Source organism: Malassezia vespertilionis, chromosome 5 (genome assembly GCF_029542925.1).
Source record: "Malassezia vespertilionis chromosome 5, complete sequence".
NCBI lineage: Eukaryota > Fungi > Basidiomycota > Malasseziomycetes > Malasseziales > Malasseziaceae > Malassezia > Malassezia vespertilionis.
In genome coordinates, this window is record NC_079251.1 from 46,361 (window position 1) to 63,707 (window position 17,347).

At 60.2% G+C, this 17,347-nt stretch overlaps 7 protein-coding genes and 1 non-coding gene across 8 annotated transcripts; 5 read left to right on the forward strand and 3 right to left on the reverse strand.

Annotated features, from left to right (window-relative positions):
• Positions 1-111: 111 nt before the first annotated feature.
• Positions 112-3,366, reverse strand: MVES1_002451 (uncharacterized protein; the record flags this gene model as incomplete). Its single annotated transcript, XM_056207281.1, has 1 exon — positions 112-3,366. The coding sequence occupies one exon, from the start codon at positions 3,364-3,366 to the stop codon at positions 112-114; it is 3,255 nt and encodes a 1,084-aa protein (XP_056063256.1).
• Positions 3,367-3,591: 225 nt separating this feature from the next.
• Positions 3,592-4,308, forward strand: MVES1_002452 (uncharacterized protein; the record flags this gene model as incomplete). The annotated part of the gene is made up of 1 exon (XM_056207282.1): positions 3,592-4,308. One exon carries the CDS (start codon positions 3,592-3,594, stop codon positions 4,306-4,308), a length of 717 nt encoding a protein of 238 aa, XP_056063257.1.
• A 192-nt stretch (positions 4,309-4,500) lies between these two features.
• Positions 4,501-6,673, reverse strand: APL2 (beta-adaptin; the record flags this gene model as incomplete). The annotated part of the gene is made up of 3 exons (XM_056207283.1): positions 4,501-6,545; positions 6,577-6,603; positions 6,637-6,673. 3 exons carry the CDS (start codon positions 6,671-6,673, stop codon positions 4,501-4,503), a joined length of 2,109 nt encoding a protein of 702 aa, XP_056063258.1.
• Positions 6,674-6,777: 104 nt separating this feature from the next.
• MVES1_002454 lies at positions 6,778-6,869 on the forward strand. The gene has a single exon. It is a non-coding gene; the product is annotated as a tRNA-Pro (tRNA).
• Positions 6,870-6,919: 50 nt separating this feature from the next.
• DIM1 (18S rRNA (adenine(1779)-N(6)/adenine(1780)-N(6))-dimethyltransferase) lies at positions 6,920-7,908 on the forward strand (the record flags this gene model as incomplete). Its single annotated transcript, XM_056207284.1, has 2 exons — positions 6,920-7,242; positions 7,269-7,908. The coding sequence occupies 2 exons, from the start codon at positions 6,920-6,922 to the stop codon at positions 7,906-7,908; spliced, it is 963 nt and encodes a 320-aa protein (XP_056063259.1).
• Positions 7,909-7,917: 9 nt separating this feature from the next.
• APC1 (Anaphase-promoting complex subunit 1) lies at positions 7,918-12,843 on the reverse strand (the record flags this gene model as incomplete). The annotated part of the gene is made up of 1 exon (XM_056207285.1): positions 7,918-12,843. One exon carries the CDS (start codon positions 12,841-12,843, stop codon positions 7,918-7,920), a length of 4,926 nt encoding a protein of 1,641 aa, XP_056063260.1.
• Positions 12,844-12,910: 67 nt separating this feature from the next.
• On the forward strand, positions 12,911-14,028 carry MVES1_002457 (ubiquitinyl hydrolase 1; the record flags this gene model as incomplete). The annotated part of the gene is made up of 2 exons (XM_056207286.1): positions 12,911-12,961; positions 12,988-14,028. 2 exons carry the CDS (start codon positions 12,911-12,913, stop codon positions 14,026-14,028), a joined length of 1,092 nt encoding a protein of 363 aa, XP_056063261.1.
• An 80-nt stretch (positions 14,029-14,108) lies between these two features.
• MVES1_002458 (uncharacterized protein) lies at positions 14,109-17,192 on the forward strand (the record flags this gene model as incomplete). Its single annotated transcript, XM_056207287.1, has 1 exon — positions 14,109-17,192. The coding sequence occupies one exon, from the start codon at positions 14,109-14,111 to the stop codon at positions 17,190-17,192; it is 3,084 nt and encodes a 1,027-aa protein (XP_056063262.1).
• Positions 17,193-17,347: the final 155 nt, after the last annotated feature.

Here is a 17,347-nt window from a genome sequence, read left to right on the forward strand (position 1 = left end):
AGGCGCGTCCAAAAATCGGCCGCATGAGCGAAATGGACAAGATGTGGAGAAATGCAAAGTTGACGTCTACAAGGAAATGTCTATACAGCATAATGGATAATCAACAGTGCATCAGTTTGTGACTCGGAGCATGGAGCGGTCCGAGTTCATTGAGCCAAGTGCACGCGTGGGCATGGGGTACGATTTCGGGTCCGGAGACTCTGCGCGCATCTCCGGGAAACGGAAGGAAGGCGCACTCGCCATGCCGTTTTTGGGAATCGGGGCAAACCCGTCGTCATGGCGTGTGGTCTCGTCTGCAGCGTACTCCGAATCGCCGTCTCTGTGAGTAGCAACAGAACTCGACGCAGAAGTGGGTGCGTCATAGTCAAGGCCTTGGTTGGTGTACGCATCGGGGCTGGTGCGCTGCACACCGTTCAGGTAGGGGTACGAGTAGTGCGAACCGTTCGAGTTGTTCTCTTGGCCAAAGTACTCATGTGCGGCGTAGCCACCGGCAGCGGCAGCACCAAGTCCGACACCGGAGCCTGGCTCGAGACTTTGCGGGATGTAGCCAGCGGCAGAGGAGAGATGCTCGGCGCGAGGGCCACCGATATGGTTGCGCACACCGTTTTGTGCCATGGCGCGGCCGCCCACAGGCGAGTCGTGCAGCGACGTGCCTGCTTGGTTCTGTGTCGAGTAGCCAGACAAGTTTGTTTGGCGGCCATATACATCCGTTTCCTGCATCGGCTGCTTGGGCTGCTGAAGCCAGAGCGACGAGACGGGCGGCGCTCCGCCTTCGGGGTCGTCGTTGCGGCCATAAGGCATCACACCGTTGGAGCGCAGCTGGGCAATGTGCTGTGACTCGCGGCGCTTCCGGTATGCGTACAGGCCGCCGATGACGGCACCTACGGCGAGCGCGGCGCCGCCAATGACACCACCTGCAATTGCGCCACTGCGCTTTTGGTCGTTGCTGGTTTTCTGGTCCTGGTGTGTGTCCTGGCCGGCCTTGCTGTCGCTTTGTCCGGCCTTGCCAGCGTCGCCCGCACCGTTCGCGTTGCTTGCATCTGTGCCTGCACCCTGGTCAGCACCCTCGCCTGGACGCTGTCCAGCATCTGTGCCAGCATCTGTGCCAGCATCTGTGCCCGTGTCTGCGCCCGTGTTTGCGCCCGTGTTTGCGCCCGTGTCTGCGCCCGTGTCTGCGCCAGTGTCTGTACCCGCGCCCGCGCCTGCGCCAGTGCTCGCGTTTGTGCTTGCGCCTGGGCCTGCATCTGGGCCTGCGTTTGCATCCGCGTTTGCACCCGCATCTGCGCCCGCATCTGCGCCCGCATCTGCGCCCGCATCTGCGTTTTTCCCTCCGCCTGCACCTTTCCCTCCGTCAGCACCGGGGCTCGGTGCAGCACTTGACGGCTTTGGCTTGGGGAAAGAGCTTGTAGGCGACCATCCGCCGTCGGCATCAGGCGATGAGTCGTGGTGTGGAGGTGTGCCGCCGTTCTTCAGCGGCCCTTTGCCTGCACCGTATGGGTCATCGTTAGGGTGCGCGTTCGTCTGTATAGCCTTGCCATTATGCGCAATCGGAAACATGTCGGGGTACGTATTGTCAGCGTGCGACGAGCCGTTTGCAGCAGCCTTGGCGCTGTCAGTTTGGCTCGTCTTTGTGGAACCTTTGCCGTGGCCGCTTGCCTTGCCGTGGCCGTGGCCGTGGCTGTTGCCGTGCTTGCCATGGCTGTGCGCATAGCCAGCATCAGAAACCATCGACCCAGGCCCCGGCGCAGCGTCAGAGTTGGTCGGCATCCCGGTATTGTCCCCATGCTCGCCCAAAAAGCTTGCAGCGACACGGCCCGACACAATCGCGCCCAGGTTATCTGTCCAGCGCCATTGCATCGCGGTCTTGGTGGTGTCCAGGAAAAGCACCTGACGCGCATTGGCGTCCAAGTTCGCACCGCCACGCTTCTGGTATCCGTATCCCGTGCTCTTAAATTGCTGTCCAAAAGCAACAACCATCAGGTCGTCGACCATGACGGCCGAGTGGTAAGCGCGCTTGGTTGCCTCGGTAGGGATGGGGTGGTTTTCCGGCGTGCTTTCGTACACGATCTTGTGCCAGCGAGCAGGGGTAACGTGCGGATTGAGCTCATACAAGTCATGGGTGGGCGTCTCCGACACGCCCTTTGCGCTGTGTTGTACATAGCCGCCATAGACAAGTATGCGGCCGTCGGACGTGTGTACAGCAGAGTGGCCAACGCGCGCCGGCGGGATTTCGCCGGTAGTGGTCCACTGCTCCCACTCGCCGGTAGACGTGTCCATCACCCAAGGACGTTGGAAAGAAGCAAGCGTACCGTTCTTTACACGGCCGCCAAGGAACATGACTGGCTCGCGGTACGGGTGCTCTGTGTTGTTTGTCTGGACTTCAGGAAGCGAGACAGACGCGTAGTCAACTAGCGGCATGCCATCGAGGCGCTCGCTGAGCTTCAGCTCGTCCGTGTCTGCCTTGACGCGCAGCTTGGAGCGCGGCAAGGTGCCGGCGCACTGCGGCCCGAACGGCACGGGCATGGCGTACACGTCCAGCGTACCGGACAATGTTTCATTTGCCGGCTTGTTTTTTGTGCACATGGCATTCCAGTCCTCGCCGCCCATAACAAACATGGACTGATCGCGGCGCTCGCCAAGACCGCGCTTGGGAAGCACGGCCGTTGCGTGTACACGACGCGCTATCTTGTTGCCCCCCTTGGTGTGGACAGCCTTCCATGTGCCGTGCAGACCTTGGGTGTCTTGCTCCACACCAAATGTCCAGACAAGAGGCGTGTCGGTGTCACAGTGTTCTGTCTTGCCGCCAACGAGCCAGAATGTATCGCGCGAGCCGCTCCCGCACATCCTTGTCGACACGGCCGATGCTGCGTACGCAAGCGGCGGCAGTGCGCTCGAGTTTCTCGCCGTCTGCACACGGAGCCACGGCGTGGTTGTCTCTGCGGCCATCGTCTTGCCGAGGTCGCGCAGGCCAGACATGTCCAACAAAAGGGTCTCGTTTGTGAGCTGCGAGTGCTCGCCAGTCTGTCCTCCTGAAAACACAACAGTGTTGCTGCCGGCCATATATGCAGCCGATGCGCCCCAGCGAGGCACAGGCTCGTGGTTGATGTACATGGATTTGTCTTGCTTGGGTGTCTTGACCTTGAAGCCCTGCAGCAGTGGGGACAAGAGATTGTCCGAAGTGGTGGTACTCGAGACGCCCTTCATAGGATTTGCTCCCGACCCGGCACCGCCCAGCAGTGCCTGGACAAAGGGGTTCCCGGGGATACTGTCCGCAGGGTTCGGCTGTTCGTGCGCCGTCGCGAAGCGTGCAAAGTGCATCGCGACGACCACGAAGGTGGTAAGGGAAAGGAATTTAGGGGCAAGCATGTTGATTCTGTCTCCACCAGGGAGTGAGGGATAGTGTGGTCCAGTCAAATAGGAGTCCAGCTCCTGACCAAGGTTCTGCGCAGCACGGACCGATACGTGGGTGAAAGGGTGGGAGACATTGCTGTGCACCGGCGCATTTAAGTGTCGTCCGTGCGTAGATGTTGCACGTAAAATCGACGGCAGCCTTGGCATATCGGGGATGTACCGCCCGATCAAACCTCCACGATGCTCTTGCGTGCGGCACCGCTGCCGCGCGGCGCAATTCCTGCGCCGGGAAGCGACGCATGGGACTCGTTCATGGAAAGTGTAGTCCGCGAAGGATTTGCTCATGTGCGCTGCGGAAAAAATGCGGCTACAAAACTGCGCCGGAGCCAAGGTATCGCGCTTCGTACGGGAAGCTACGACGCGCCGCACAAGGATGAAAACACGCGTTTGCAGAGCGCACGTTGGCATGCGCGCGACTCGGTGCACCATATGGAGCAGCTGGAGTACAGTGATTTCGAACAGGGGCTGCTTAAGGACCACTCGCTGCACGAGCAGCAGTACATCAAGTCGCTCAAGCACGCCGCGTGCGTCGAAACGCTCGTGCCGGACATTGCCGCAATATGGCACCTCCAGTACGCGCTGCCCTTTTTGACCGCGGACCGTGACTTTGTAGAGCTTGTTGTAACGCTGCCGCTGCCGCCATCGGAAGCGGCCTTCTCGACTGAGCACGAAGAAACGACCGTGGAAGCAAGGCCGTGGGCGCCTGGGGCCGAAGCGACCGAAGCGACCGAAGCGGCGCCTACTGCGCACCATGTCCCATCGTTCATGGTGGTAAGCATTCCTGTAGAGATGGAAGCGTCTGTCGGGTACTTGCGCGCGTACTATACAAGCGTAGAAGGCGTTTTGAAAGCACCGCGCCTGCCTGGCGCACAGGATCGCGGCGTTGCGTGGAGGTAGGTTTTGCTTTTTGCTCACGTTAGCATGTCGGTCCAGACGGACTCGCAGGGCTATGTCCCGCTGCGTCTACAAGAGGTATGTTTACAATGCGCTCACTCAGTTCATGATGGACGCCAAAATTTCCGAGGACGTTGCCGCATTTCTCTCATGGTCGGTGCAGCAGCGTGCCAAGCGCTGCTATCTATAGATTCACTAGAAAAGACCGAGAAGATCGTCTTGCTTTGACTGTGCGGGCGCATTGGGCGCGTCCGTGCCAAACATGCCCATCAAGTTGTGCATTGTGTCCGTCGTCTTTGCCTCGGCTTGTGCCGCTACCGGCGCAAACGCATCGTTGCCCAACAAGTCGCCCAAGCTCTGTGCCGCTGCGCCCTGCGCCTGCGTCGAGGCTACAGACGCATCCTCGTCGCCAAAGTCGAGCAAATTTTCACTGTGCTGGCCCTGCGCGACCGTCGCAATTGCTTTCGAGCGCTCGGCATCTTCGTTGTTCGCATGGACCGCCGCCTGGAGGCTCTGCATGCTCATACGCCCTTGACCAATGAATGACGAGGCAGGCTTATGATACACACTCGACAGCAGGGACAATTCGTGAATGAGTTCGTTCAACAAGGCGCGCGGAACACTAGTCGGGGGCATCGAGATGGGTGGAACAGGCGCAAGGACCACCGAGCCGGCAGCGTCTGTATCGCTGCTCGACAAGAGGCGCCAGTAAACGTAGGCGCGGTCGCGCAAGTCGGCGTTATCGCACTCTTTCGTCGCCTTTTCCAGCACCTCTTGAACCAGTCGTTGGGCGAGCTCCGAGTCTGGCTTCTTTAAGAAAAGCTTCACAATCGCGGACAATGTCTGGAACTGGACGGCCGTAACGTCGTCGGTGAATTCTTGCAAGCACACGGCGAGCTGCTCGCCGGAATTGTCAATCTTTTCTGCGTACTCGCCGATGATCCACACCAGCGAGGCTTTTGCGTCCGACTCGTCAATGTCTTCAAGGTTCGCACAGAGCGAGGGAATGATGCGTGTGTATTGGTTGGGGTACTTGCGGAAAATATCCTTCACGACGACCGTCGCTTCTTGCACCACGTAGCTCACACGCGAGCCAATGAGTTCCAGCAGTACATATACACAGCGCTCTGCGGCGCCTTCGATCGCAATGGCACATTGTCCAATCGCGCGAATTGTGCGGCGGACAAAGTCGACGTCCACTTCCGACGCGTACTCTTTCAGCTCGCTCAGGAGCATGTCGACATTGTCCTCCTTGGCGAGCTTGATCATCACGTCGATTTTTTCTGCTTTCACGTACGGCGGGTCGTTGTACTTGCAGAAAAAGATGCGGAGCTCGTTGGAAAGAACTTCGGGGTACTTTTGGAGAATCAGATTAATGTTGCGCAGCGCAACCCACTGCACTTCTGGCGCAGACGACACCAGCGTAACGAGCGGCGGTGCCATTTTTCGGATCAGCTGCTGGACAAGCTCAGGTTTCCCTGTGGCTTCCATGTGCAGCAAGATGACCTTTACCGCGCCGAGTACAACTGCACCATTTGCGTGCTGGAACTGGGGCAAGACACGCTCGCAAACATGTTCCGCCTCGCGCTCATCCGCGCTCCGGTAAGCCGCGAGCGTATTCAAAATGACAATACGCCCCCATTCGGTGCACTCATTCAGCGCTACAAGCAGTTTCATGAGCACTGCCGAGTCAAGCAGCGTCATTTGCAGCTCGTGGATCTGCATTTCCTCTGCGGTCTGGAGGATGTCGTTGAGCGCCGCAACGGCGTTCGCAACGACCATGGGATTGTTGTCAGTAATCATTTCTTTGAGCCTGTCGACAAATCCCCCCTCCATTGCGAGTTCCGGCTTCAAATTGAAGAGCTTTGCAACGCAAATCACAGCTGTCTTGCGCACGTACGGATTGTCGTCCGCGAGGCAGCGGTTCAGCGGATCGGGAAGGTAGTCGATAATCTTTTCGGCACGTAGGCAGCCCATTGTGCGGATTGCAAGTGCGCGAATGAGCGCATTGCTGTCCTCTGCATCCTTGACAAACGTGTTGACTGCGAGAATGACGAGCTCGGGCTGGGTCTTGGCATAGTTGATCAGGTACAAATAAACCAATTTCTTTTGTTCGATGTCATCCGTCTGCATGTTTTTTAGCACGTCGGGGAAGAGTCCGCTCACGTCTTTTCCGACCGTCATGTTGGCAATCACGCGCTTGATGCCATCTTTGCGCCGATCGCGATATTCGCTATTTACTGCATGGTTAGCCGCGCAAATCCCACGTACAGTCGGCACGAAGCTCGTAGACCTCGCCTGTATGTTAGCCGCATGCACTTGCACACGTACCTTTACGGGCGCTCCCGAAATAGCCGGGTCTGCTCATCCGCGCGGTGGAGGGATGGAAAAACAGGTGGACGATGCGCGACGCTGCGGTAAGCAAGCGTGACTCTTGATAGTTGCACAAATGCGCAGCGCTATTAGTTTGCCGGCCGTATGGTCTAGTAGCATGATTCTCGCTTTGGGTGAATCACAATATTCTCAATTGCGAGAGGTCCTGGGTTCAATTCCCAGTGCGGCCCATTTTTTGTGCGTGGAGGCCGCTGTTTTTTTTTGGTTTGCTCGCCGCACCATGCCACGCGCAGTGTCGAACAAAGTGACGAGCGCGCGGACGCAGGCGGTGAATGCGAGCCCCCGTACCCAGCAAAACACAAGTTTGACGACAAAGAATCCCATATTTAATACGGAAAAGTTTGGCCAGCATATCCTAAAGAACCCCTTGGTCGCCCAAGGCATTGTAGACAAGGCCAACTTGAAACCAACCGACGTTGTCCTGGAAGTCGGTCCCGGTACGGGAAATTTGACCGTGCGCATACTGGAAAAAGCGAAGCATGTGGTTGTAGTCGAGATGGACCCCCGCATGGCCGCTGAGCTTACCAAGCGTGTCCAAGGAACGTACGTACGACGCTCACTCACCACAGACCCGTGCAACGCAAGTTGGACATTGTGCTAGGCGACGTATGCAAGACGGATCTGCCGTACTTTGACGTGGTCATCAGCAACACGCCATACCAGATCTCATCGCCGCTCGTATTCAAGCTGCTGTCCCACCGCCCTCTCTTTCGTTGTGCAATCCTCATGTTCCAGCGCGAGTTTGCGATGCGCCTTGTCGCGCGCCCCGGCTCGCCTTTGTGGGGCCGCCTTTCGGCAAACGTGCAGCTGTATGCGAAAGTCGATCATATCATGAAAGTCGCGCGCGGCTCCTTCCGCCCGCCGCCCCAAGTCGACAGCAGCGTCGTGCGCATTGTCCCCCTCAATCCCCCTCCTGCCGTGCGCTTTGAAGAGTTTGACGGACTTACGCGCATTGTATTTTCGCGCAGGAATAAAATGCTGCGTGCGTGCTTCTTTGGCGCGCGCGGCGTGGTGGACATGTTGGAGGCGAATTGGAAGACGTGGTGCGCCGAGCACAATGCCCCCATGGACCCCGCCGTGCCCTTTGCCGCGAAAATCGACGAAATTCTTCAGCGCCTCGATATGGCCGAGTGCCGTGCGGCGAAACTGGACGTAGACGATCTCCTTGCGCTGCTCGCGGCATTCCACGAGCAGGGCATTCATTTCTAATGTAGCTATTTACCATGCTTTTGTCAATGCACGCACAAGCGCCTCGCTGCGCACGCCGCGCACCGTGCGGCACACGACCTGGCGCAGCACGTCAACAGCAACCGTGCGCGGCGTGCTCTGAAACTTGGCGCGTACGTCCTGCAAATCTGCTTGCAATGGCGCGCCGAGGGCCGCCAAACGGTACGCCACGCTCCTCGAAAGTGCTGCGTTGCTCCCGTCCAAGTACGCGTCCACCTCGCCGTGCGCCTTGGCGTGTGCGGTGCTCTGCACGCTCGCAAGCACTGCCGGCTCCAAGAGTGCCTCGCGGTGTTCCCTGAGCCGTGCATCCGCGTCGCATTTGTAGTACGCGTCCAAAAACGCCAAATCTGCGAGGAACAATGCGCCATCGTTTCCTTCTTGCCCGCGCGCGAGGCCCGCCCAGAACGCAAAGAATATGCGGCTCAGCGCTGGTGTATCTTTTGTGAGCGTGTCCATTAGCACCGCCGCACAAAACACGGAAAATGGGTGCTGTCCGTGCGCACAAACCAAGCGCACGAGCGCTGCATACTGCGGCGCGGTCTCAAAGTGGTGCACCAGCTCACGCAAATCGCGCAAGACGGCGTGGGCCTCTTGGCGCGTGCCTGCGCTGAACGGATGCGCCGCCCAGCCACGCGAGCGCGCAAAGATGCTGCGCTGGCCGTGCGGATCGTCCAAGTAGCTCAGGTAGCCTGTGCGGCGCTGGACGTGGAACCAATGAATGTGGCGCGCCTCGCGCGTTTCGTGCAAGATATCCTGCACCTGCAACGCCGCCGGCCAGTACCGCCTGCTCACGCTCTCAATCGCCTCGATCTCGACCAAAGGCGGCAGCAGCGCCGGCGCCTCGAGCTTGCATCGCGCCTTGCCGTGCACACGTACCGGGAGAAAACAGGTATCGCCGCTGCGCACGTCGCGCCCCACCAAGAGGCGCGGATCGAGGGCAAGGATGTAGAGATGGCGTGCTGCTTGGAGGTGTGCGTAATTCTCGGACGGCGTGGATGGATAGCGCGGCAAAAAGGCGGTGAGCATCGCTGCAATCGCAACGTCGCTGCGGCCTAGCGTAAAACGGCAGCCTCCCAGGAACAAGAGGCCCAACGCCATGTGCGTTGCCATATGCCCGCCGTACGAGCGCTTTGCTTCGCCGTGTGCCATGCGATAGAGACGCAAGAGGTCCACGTCGCCCGTGCCGGCCATCACAGTCGCCAGCGCTACGTGCAGCACGTCGCGGAGCGTCTCGCGCGCGGCGTGTACAATTCTGTCCGAGTACCGCGCGCGGTGGCCAGGTGCAGGAACGCTATCGACGTAGTACTCGAGCTGCCGGAGGAGCACGGACCGCGTCTGTGCATCTGCAGTGCCGGCAAAGCGCAGGCTAAGCGCAAGGCATGCGCCTGCGCGCATATTGTACCATCCCAGCTGCTCGGCGTACCCCATATCGAGCGGATTTCCGTGCATGCAAGGCGCAAGTGTCCCTGAAAAGAATGCCTCGTGCGGCGCGATCGTGTCCCACAAGACGAGGCAGCGCGCAAGTGTGCGAAACAGCAAAAGGTCCGGGCGAATGTGGTCCAAGTGTGCGCGACTCGCCGGCGGCGCCAGCAGCTCTGCCACGTCCTGCCGGCCGCTGCGCAAGAAAATAAGTGCAATGGCGAGGACAGCGGCGAGAGACGCACGGTTGTTCGCTGGGATGCGCTCGCCCCCTCCCAGAACAAGCTTGCGCAGCTGTGCCAAAAGCTTTGCGTCCGACGGGCTCTCCATATCGGTGCGCCGCCCGCGTGCAAGAAATACGAACCCCAAAGCAAGGCCTGCACTGGTTGCGTACACGTCGTGCATCGCGCTGCTCGCCTCGGCGTCGAGATGCGGCGAGCATAGCTCCTCGACTAACTTCTCCGCAGTCCAGCGGTGGTCGGTGGCACAAAAGACAAGGCCCATCCCAAGCAAGCCAGCTGCTTGCGTGAGAGTATCAAAGTGCAGCGGAACACTGCCGCTCGGCAAAAACGCGGTGATTTGCACGGCCATGACCTGCCGCGCGGCAGGATCGGCAGTGCCCAAGAACGATGCCGCGAGGCCAAGCACCAGCCCGATGGTGGTGAGCTCGTGCCGCGGCGTCAAGTAGCGGTACGCATGCACTCTACCGAGCCCTTTCAGATGGCCATGCAGGCCCAGGCCCAGCAAAAATCCAGCGTGGCGGTTGGGATCGTTGTGGGCCGTGGTGTGTGCAAAGATCCAGTTGCTTTCGATCCTGGTATCGATGTGCACGGCCATTTCCAGTGCGGATGCAACGCCATTGTGAAACTCTGGCCAGGCAAGCTCGCTGGCATCGCCCACGTACAGATCATCAAGGAGGCCGCCGCCGGGAAAGGTGCGCAGCGCCAAGCAGAGGCGCGGCGCGTGCCACGTCACCGTCGACCGCAGCGCGTGCGAAGCCATGCGAAACATGCCGCGGCCAATGCACTGCGCCATGGTACGCTCTGCAAGCGCTCGCCCTTGCGCAAACACTTCCGCTTGAAACTCCGGCTCGTCGCGGTCCTCGTCGTGGTGCACCATGGCACTGTTCGGCCTCGTCGTCTGCAGCATGCGCGCAACTTCGCACAGTCGATAGTCTTTCGGGAAAAGCTGTGCAGAGAGAGGATCGAGCTCGTGGTCGGGGAGCGTGCGGTAGAGCTTCGTAGGAACGTGCGCTTCGGCGGGCGCGTGCGACGCTTGTACAGACGCATCGTCGCGCCGCAACAGCTTGTACGCTTCGTGGTGCCAGTCGCGCGGGGGATTAAGCTGCACGGTGCGGAGCGCTTCCTCGAAAGGGAGCGCAAGTCCCGCAGGAAGCTTGGCCAGCTGTGCATGGCCCCAATGCACGTCGAGCAGCGTTTGCACGACGCGCCGCGCAGAGTCAGCGCCAAGCGCAGCGTTGCCGAGCGTACTGTAGAGCTCGAGGAGCTGTGCGCTCCACGTACACCACCGCGCAATACTGGTGGGCACGACGCCAGACTGCGAGGCACATTGCGCATAGACGGTATCGAGCGATGCGGCGCGTCCTTCAAGACATGCGTGCACAATTTCATACACGTCGGGCGGCCGCACACGTTCGGCAGCGGCATGCGTCGCTGCACGCACGTCGGGAAAGCGCCGCGCCCAGAAATCAGCCCAGGTGCCCCATCCAAGCGCGGTCAAAAGACTTTGAAGAATGGGCAAGAGATGGGCGAGGTGCGCGCGCCGCTCCAGATCTACCATCGCGTCCATCGCGAGAAAGTGCAAGACAAGCGCAAGAGGCGCAGGCGCAACGAGCGGCGTGCACGGCTCGTACGCAATTTCGCATGGCTCGTTCAGCACGTCGGCAAGAAACGGATCGAGCGGGGGTGCGTGGACCGAGACGCCCAAAAGGCGCTGCACGAACGGCCAAGTGAGCAGTCGCGCTGCATACCCATTCTCCAGACCTGTTTCTATAGCGCACGCGCGCAAGAGCGCGCTGCTGTCATCCGCAGGGAGCGTCGCGAGAAGCGTGTGCACCAGGTGCCTCGCAAGCGGCTCTTGCGGCTCGATATCGAGTTTGTCCCATTGCACGTCGTCAAATGCACACAGCAAAGGAATGCGCGCGACGCGTTTTGTCGGCGGCCCCAGGACAAGGCACGGCGCGGGCGTCGCAAGCACCATGGCAGCCTGCCCCAGCACATGCACGGCACGCGCCTTGTTTGCGCTCACGACCGCATCCACCTCGTGCGGCACAGCAGCAATCCACTCCATGGCATCGCCCCTCCGATGCGCGTCCAAACGGCGGCAATAGAGGCTCGTGGCAGGGAGGCCAATGTACAAATACGTCGTGCCGCGTGCTGCGCATAAGAAGCAGTGCACCTGCGCTGCATCGATCCCGGACGCGAGTGCAGGCGCGTGAATCTCGTCAAGGAGTGCCACGGCGGCGTGTGCGTGGACAAAATCGTCAAACGGGGCGATCTCCTCCTCGGGCGGCGGCGTGTGTGCGGGCAGCGACGACCTGCGCTGCCGCGTGTTGCGGGGAAATGCTGCAGATGCGCGGCGCTCCCCGAGTTCCGCGTCCAAGCCTACAAGCGCATCGGCGCGGGGATACGGAGCCAGTTCGCTGATGACGTGTAAATCGCTGCGTGGCTCGGCTCGGCCGCTGCTGCGGCGCGAACGGCGGTGCGCGAGCGGCGCGCTCGAGCGGCGCGCTTTGCGTTGCTCCCAGAACGGCTCGTCAGCGGTGCGTGGAAATGGCTCCGAGGCACATACGTAGGCATATACACGAAGGCGCGCGGTGCTAATGTTGGCCGTCACAAGGATGGGAAAGGCGCATTCGGAGCCGCAGGCGTACACGACGCGCTCATCGGGATGCGGAAACGGTGTGTGCACGCCGTGCAATGTAGATATACTCTCCGATGTAGTGATCCGACGCGCCTCGACCCACCCCGTGAGGTCGTCGAATACGTTGCGCAAGTAAAACGCCGAAGGCAGCGGCGCCGCCTCGTGCGCAGCGTCGAGCTGCCCATTCGAGTCTTCCGGCTCGCGCTCACGCAAAAGCATGAGCCCTACGCTGAGTGGAAAGACGCTTGCAAGACGGAAATACAATGGCTGCACGTACTCTTCGCCCAGCCGCGGAAAATAAAACAGCGCCGAGCGCTCCAGAAAAATACACAGTGCGCTTTCTATCTTGCTCCCATTGTGTTCCATCCACGCCGTACATGCAGCGCAAATGGGCTCTGTAAATGTGTACGTCTGCACGATGGTAGCGCCGCGTTTCCACGTCAAGGTGCGCCCTTCCCAGTCCAGCGCCGCTCGATCGAGGCACGAGTCCTGCGGCGGCGCGTCCCAGTGGCCTTTGCTGCGCAGCATGACCAGTCCATCATTCACCATCGTGCGCAGGCGCACCAGCTGCGGCGTCTCTTGCGGCAAGAGCGCATCGAGCGCCGCTTCCTGCATGGTGGCGTAACGCGTCGTGTTGGATTCCACGTGACGCGTTTCTCCACGCTGCTTCTCCCCTTGTTTCATGGCGCGGAAAGAAGCGGCGCAGCGCAGTCGGCGGCGCGGGCGGGCTCAGGTGCGTGTGCACCACACTTACCGTAGCCGATCGTGGACCCAGAACAGACGGAGCAGGATCTCTCTGTTCAGCTCAAGGCGATGGGGCTGTATGCCGCGGACACTACCGGCGACGGCAATTGTTTGTTTCGTGCGCTCAGCGACCAGCTGTACGGCACGCCGTCGCACCATGCTCAGCTGCGTGAGGAGGTATGTGTCGCAAAAAAGCTCACAAAGACATGTACGCAGCTCGAAAGGTACCCCGATAAGTATGCAGGCTTTGTCGAGACAGGGCCGTTTGACGCGTATGTCGCGACCATGCGCGAGCTCGGCACCTATGGTGGCCATCTCGAGCTTTCTGCATTCGCGCATTTAAAAGAGAAAAATATACGGATCGTGCAGCCCGGCCTCGTGTATGTCGTCGCGTGTGGCGACGAAACCGCCGCGGCCCAACGCGCGCGCAGGAAGCGTGAATGGGCGAGAAAGGTTGCGCTTGAAGAGCACGCAGAAGAGCATTCCGCGGCACACGCCCAAGTCGGACCGCGCACGCGCCGGCGCAAGCGTCTGGCTCTGTCCAACGGCTCGTATGTGGAGCCGCTCGAAAGTGTAGGTCCGCTGCACATTGCGTACCATAATTGGGAACACTACAGCTCGCTACGGAGTATACATGGTCCCCATACGGGTCTCCCGTGCATCCCTGATCCAAGCACATCCGCGTTCGAAGTGAACAACAAGGACGAGCAGCTGGTCATGCTGAGCGCCCCGGGCCACCCACGCTCGACAGTGCGCCGGCTCCTGCAGGAGCTTGGCGACTGGGAGCTTGTGGTGGAAGAGCTTATCCAGTGCGACGCGCGCGAGCATTCTGGCAGCACTTCGCCCGCACACAGCGCGTCGCCCGCCTCGAGCGACGGCACAGGCACACAACTCGCTCACAGCGCACAGCTGCTGGAACTGTGCCCGGAGTGCCCCCACCAAAAAAGGAACAAGACGGCTTTGCAGCCCGTCCGTGTGACGCGCGCCCAGCGCCGCAAAAATGCACGCTCGCCCACCCCCGAAAAAGCGCCGCCAGTGCGCGAGTTGGCGATATAGCAATACCCCGTTACATACCCGATGTCCCGATATACATTCCCGATAGACGCGTCGCCGCGTCGCCAGCTCTTTTCGCGACGATGCGCATTGCCGTGGGGCGCATCCAGCTGCACGCTGGGCGTGCGGTGCAGCACCGCACATTTAAAAGTAGGCATAGTGTGCATGCAGTGCATCATGAGCGTGAGCCGGCGCTGAACAGGGCGTGGCAGCCGCCATCGCCGCCCATGCAACCGCCGCCGCGCCAAGGGCCGACGTTGGCGTGGGATACGGACAAGCAAGTATATGCTGACGAGCACGCCGTAGAACCGCTGCCCGACGATGCATACTCAAATGGTTTTATTATGGATCTGGCCGCGCTCGCGAACGAAGCGGAGTCGCCAGCGACACCGCCGCCGCCAGCGCTGCAACTCTTTGCACCCCAACCTAGGCCGCAAATGCAAACTATGCCGCGGCCAAAGCGCGGTGTGCATGATGTATACGACTGGCGCTCCATTGCAGCATCGCAGCAAGGCATCGGGATGCATGGCCGGCCAGGCACCCACATTCTAGGGCAGCGTTGGGACCCTGCCGCGTGGGTCGCACGCCGCCGCGCGCCTTCGCTTTCGCTGCGACTGCGCGTAGCGCACCGTGCGGCGCAAGAAGCGCTTGGAGCGCGCAAGACACATTCTCCCGACGTTGCACTGACCATCGCTGCGCGGCGCTACCAAAATGCGTGGCGCGAAATGCTCTCTTTGGAGCGCCAGCAGCAGGAACTCGAGCTTATCGAGCAGCGCGAGCGACCGATGAGCGAGCTGTCTGCGCTTGGAATTGCGTTGGACGGGCTTTTGGGCTACTGGCAGACGGAGCGGTACTATGGATCCAAGGTCGCTGTGTTTAAATTGCCCGGCGCGCGGCGTCTCCCGCCGCTAAAGTTTCTGCCTGGCCATGTCGTGGACCTCATGCCGAGCAACGCGACTGGCGAGTGGTCCAAAGCGCAGCAAGAAGAGCGGCACCTCTCACTGCGCCTGCTCGACCGCGTCGAGCCAGCATCCAAGTCGCAGCCGAAACGAGAAACGCCCCAGCGCGTGAGTGCAGAAGTAGTGGATACAAGCAGCACGCAGATTTGCGTGCGTGTGAGCGAGGCATTTGAGCACATTGACCCTGACAAAATCGACTCGTGGCGCCTGGACAAGGGCCAGAGCGATGTCGCATACGACCGCATGGAAGCAGCGCTCGATGCGCTCGTGTACGACCCCGACGATATCGCCCGTGTGAGCACGCCGATGCGCAGCTATTCGCTTGCCGGAACGCCATTGCGCGATATGCTGCTCCCTGTAGCCATGCAAGAATCCAGGCCTGGGCTGTTTGCCGACGATTGGCGCATTCGGTCGTGGTACGAGCGCTACGCAAAGCGCAACGCGATCAAGATTGATGGCGACCCCGATCTTGGTCTCAACGAAAGCCAAACAATGGCGGTGGCAATGATGCTGCGCGAACGCCTGAGCTTGGTCCAAGGTCCGCCTGGAACGGGCAAAACACGCACGCTCGTCAGCGCCGTCTCGCTGCTCAAGCAGCATTTTCAAGTCCCGCAGCCCATTTTGCTTGCGGCGCACACCAATGTCGCCGTGGACAATTTGGCCGAGGGGTGCCTAAAAAAGGGGCTCATCCCCGTGCGAGTAGGCTCTACTGCAGCGGTGCGCGAAACACTCCAGGAGCACACGCTGGAAGCACACCTTGCACGCCATCCAAAGCAAGCCGTGCTGAAAGAAACAGACGCACTGCTCAAGTCCTTGCGCGCAAAGCGCGCAGAGTTAGAGGACAGGCTGAAGGCGGCGCTGCGCGAGGACAGTGCAACGCATGTGTCTCCGCATGTAGCCGACATCCGCCAGCAGAGCCAACATACGCGGCGCCGCATTGGCCGCTGTATCGCCAAGAACCACATGGTGCGCAGCCGTATGTATGCAGATATTCTGCACACCGCCGACGTGGTATGCTCTACCGCACTCAGCGCCAGTTCGCGCAAGCTCGACATGATTGACTTTCCCATTGTGTTTATTGACGAAGGCAGCATGGCAACTGAGCCCGTCGCGCTCATTCCCCTCATGAAGGGATGTGCCCAGCTGGGGCTCATTGGCGACCATCGACAGCTGCCGCCGGTCTTGCGGAGCACTGAAGCGCGCACAAAAGGCATGTCGACAAGTCTGTTCGAGCGTCTGATTTATCAGGGAACGCGCGAGGCCAGGCATCCGGACGCAGCAGAGCGCCCAGAGATTCCTTCCGTCATGCTGGAAGAACAATTCCGCATGCATCCAACCTTGTCGTGCTTCCCGAACGCGGCGTTCTACGCAAACGCACTGCGGAATGCGGCGACTACCTCGGCACTGACGCCGTATGAAAGTATGTTTGCGGCGCGCGGTGCAGACGGCAAGAGTCTTCCTCTGACCTTTGTTGCACATGCGCCTGTCGAGCCGAGCACTGCGCCTGGGCTTGCTGGCATGCACGGCAGCGTTTCACCTTACAATGTTCCGCAAGCGGACATTGTTCTCGCCTTATCGTGCGATCTCTTATACCAAAATCCAGGATTGCGCGGCGCACACATCGGCATTGTCACACCGTACGAGGCACAAGTCCGGCTCTTGCAGCACATGTTGGCGGCGGGTGCGTTGCCGAAAGAGTGTGCGGTGCCAAACCTAAGCGAACACGCGATGCAAACACTCGCACTGGCTGATCCCACGAGGGTTGCCGAGATGGCCGACATTGAAGTGCACACAGTCGATGGGTTCGAGGGGCGGGAAAAGCCGGTGATGCTCTTTTCCACCGTCAAAGCGGGCGGAGGCACATTCTGCGGCTCCGCTGCGCTACATTCCGCGCTGATGCACCCTGCAGAAGAAACCGCCAATACACTGGCTTCACTCACTGTGCAGCGAGGTGGATACGTGGGGTTCCTTGCGGATTCAAGACGAATGAATGTCGCACTCACGCGCGCGCAACGCCAGCTTTTTGTCGTGGGCAATTTGGACACGCTTCTCTCCGCACGGCTCGGCACCAAAGGCGCAGCGACGGTGGAAAAAAGCGATGTGCAAATCATTCGACGGTACGCACGATGGCTACTTGCCAACGGGATGGTCGTGGACGTGAATACGGCATACGATCGCCTGCTCGATGAAGCGGCTGGCATCGTATAGAAAATGTACAGAGTAGCAATTTGAAAGTGCAGACTATCGCTGTATGTGATAGCAAGCGACATGCGCGCTAGCAACACCAAGTGAGAGGTTTTAACATGCATAGCATTGCAATAACCCATAGCTGGGTACCAAGCAGGCGGCAAGGTCGTTGCTTC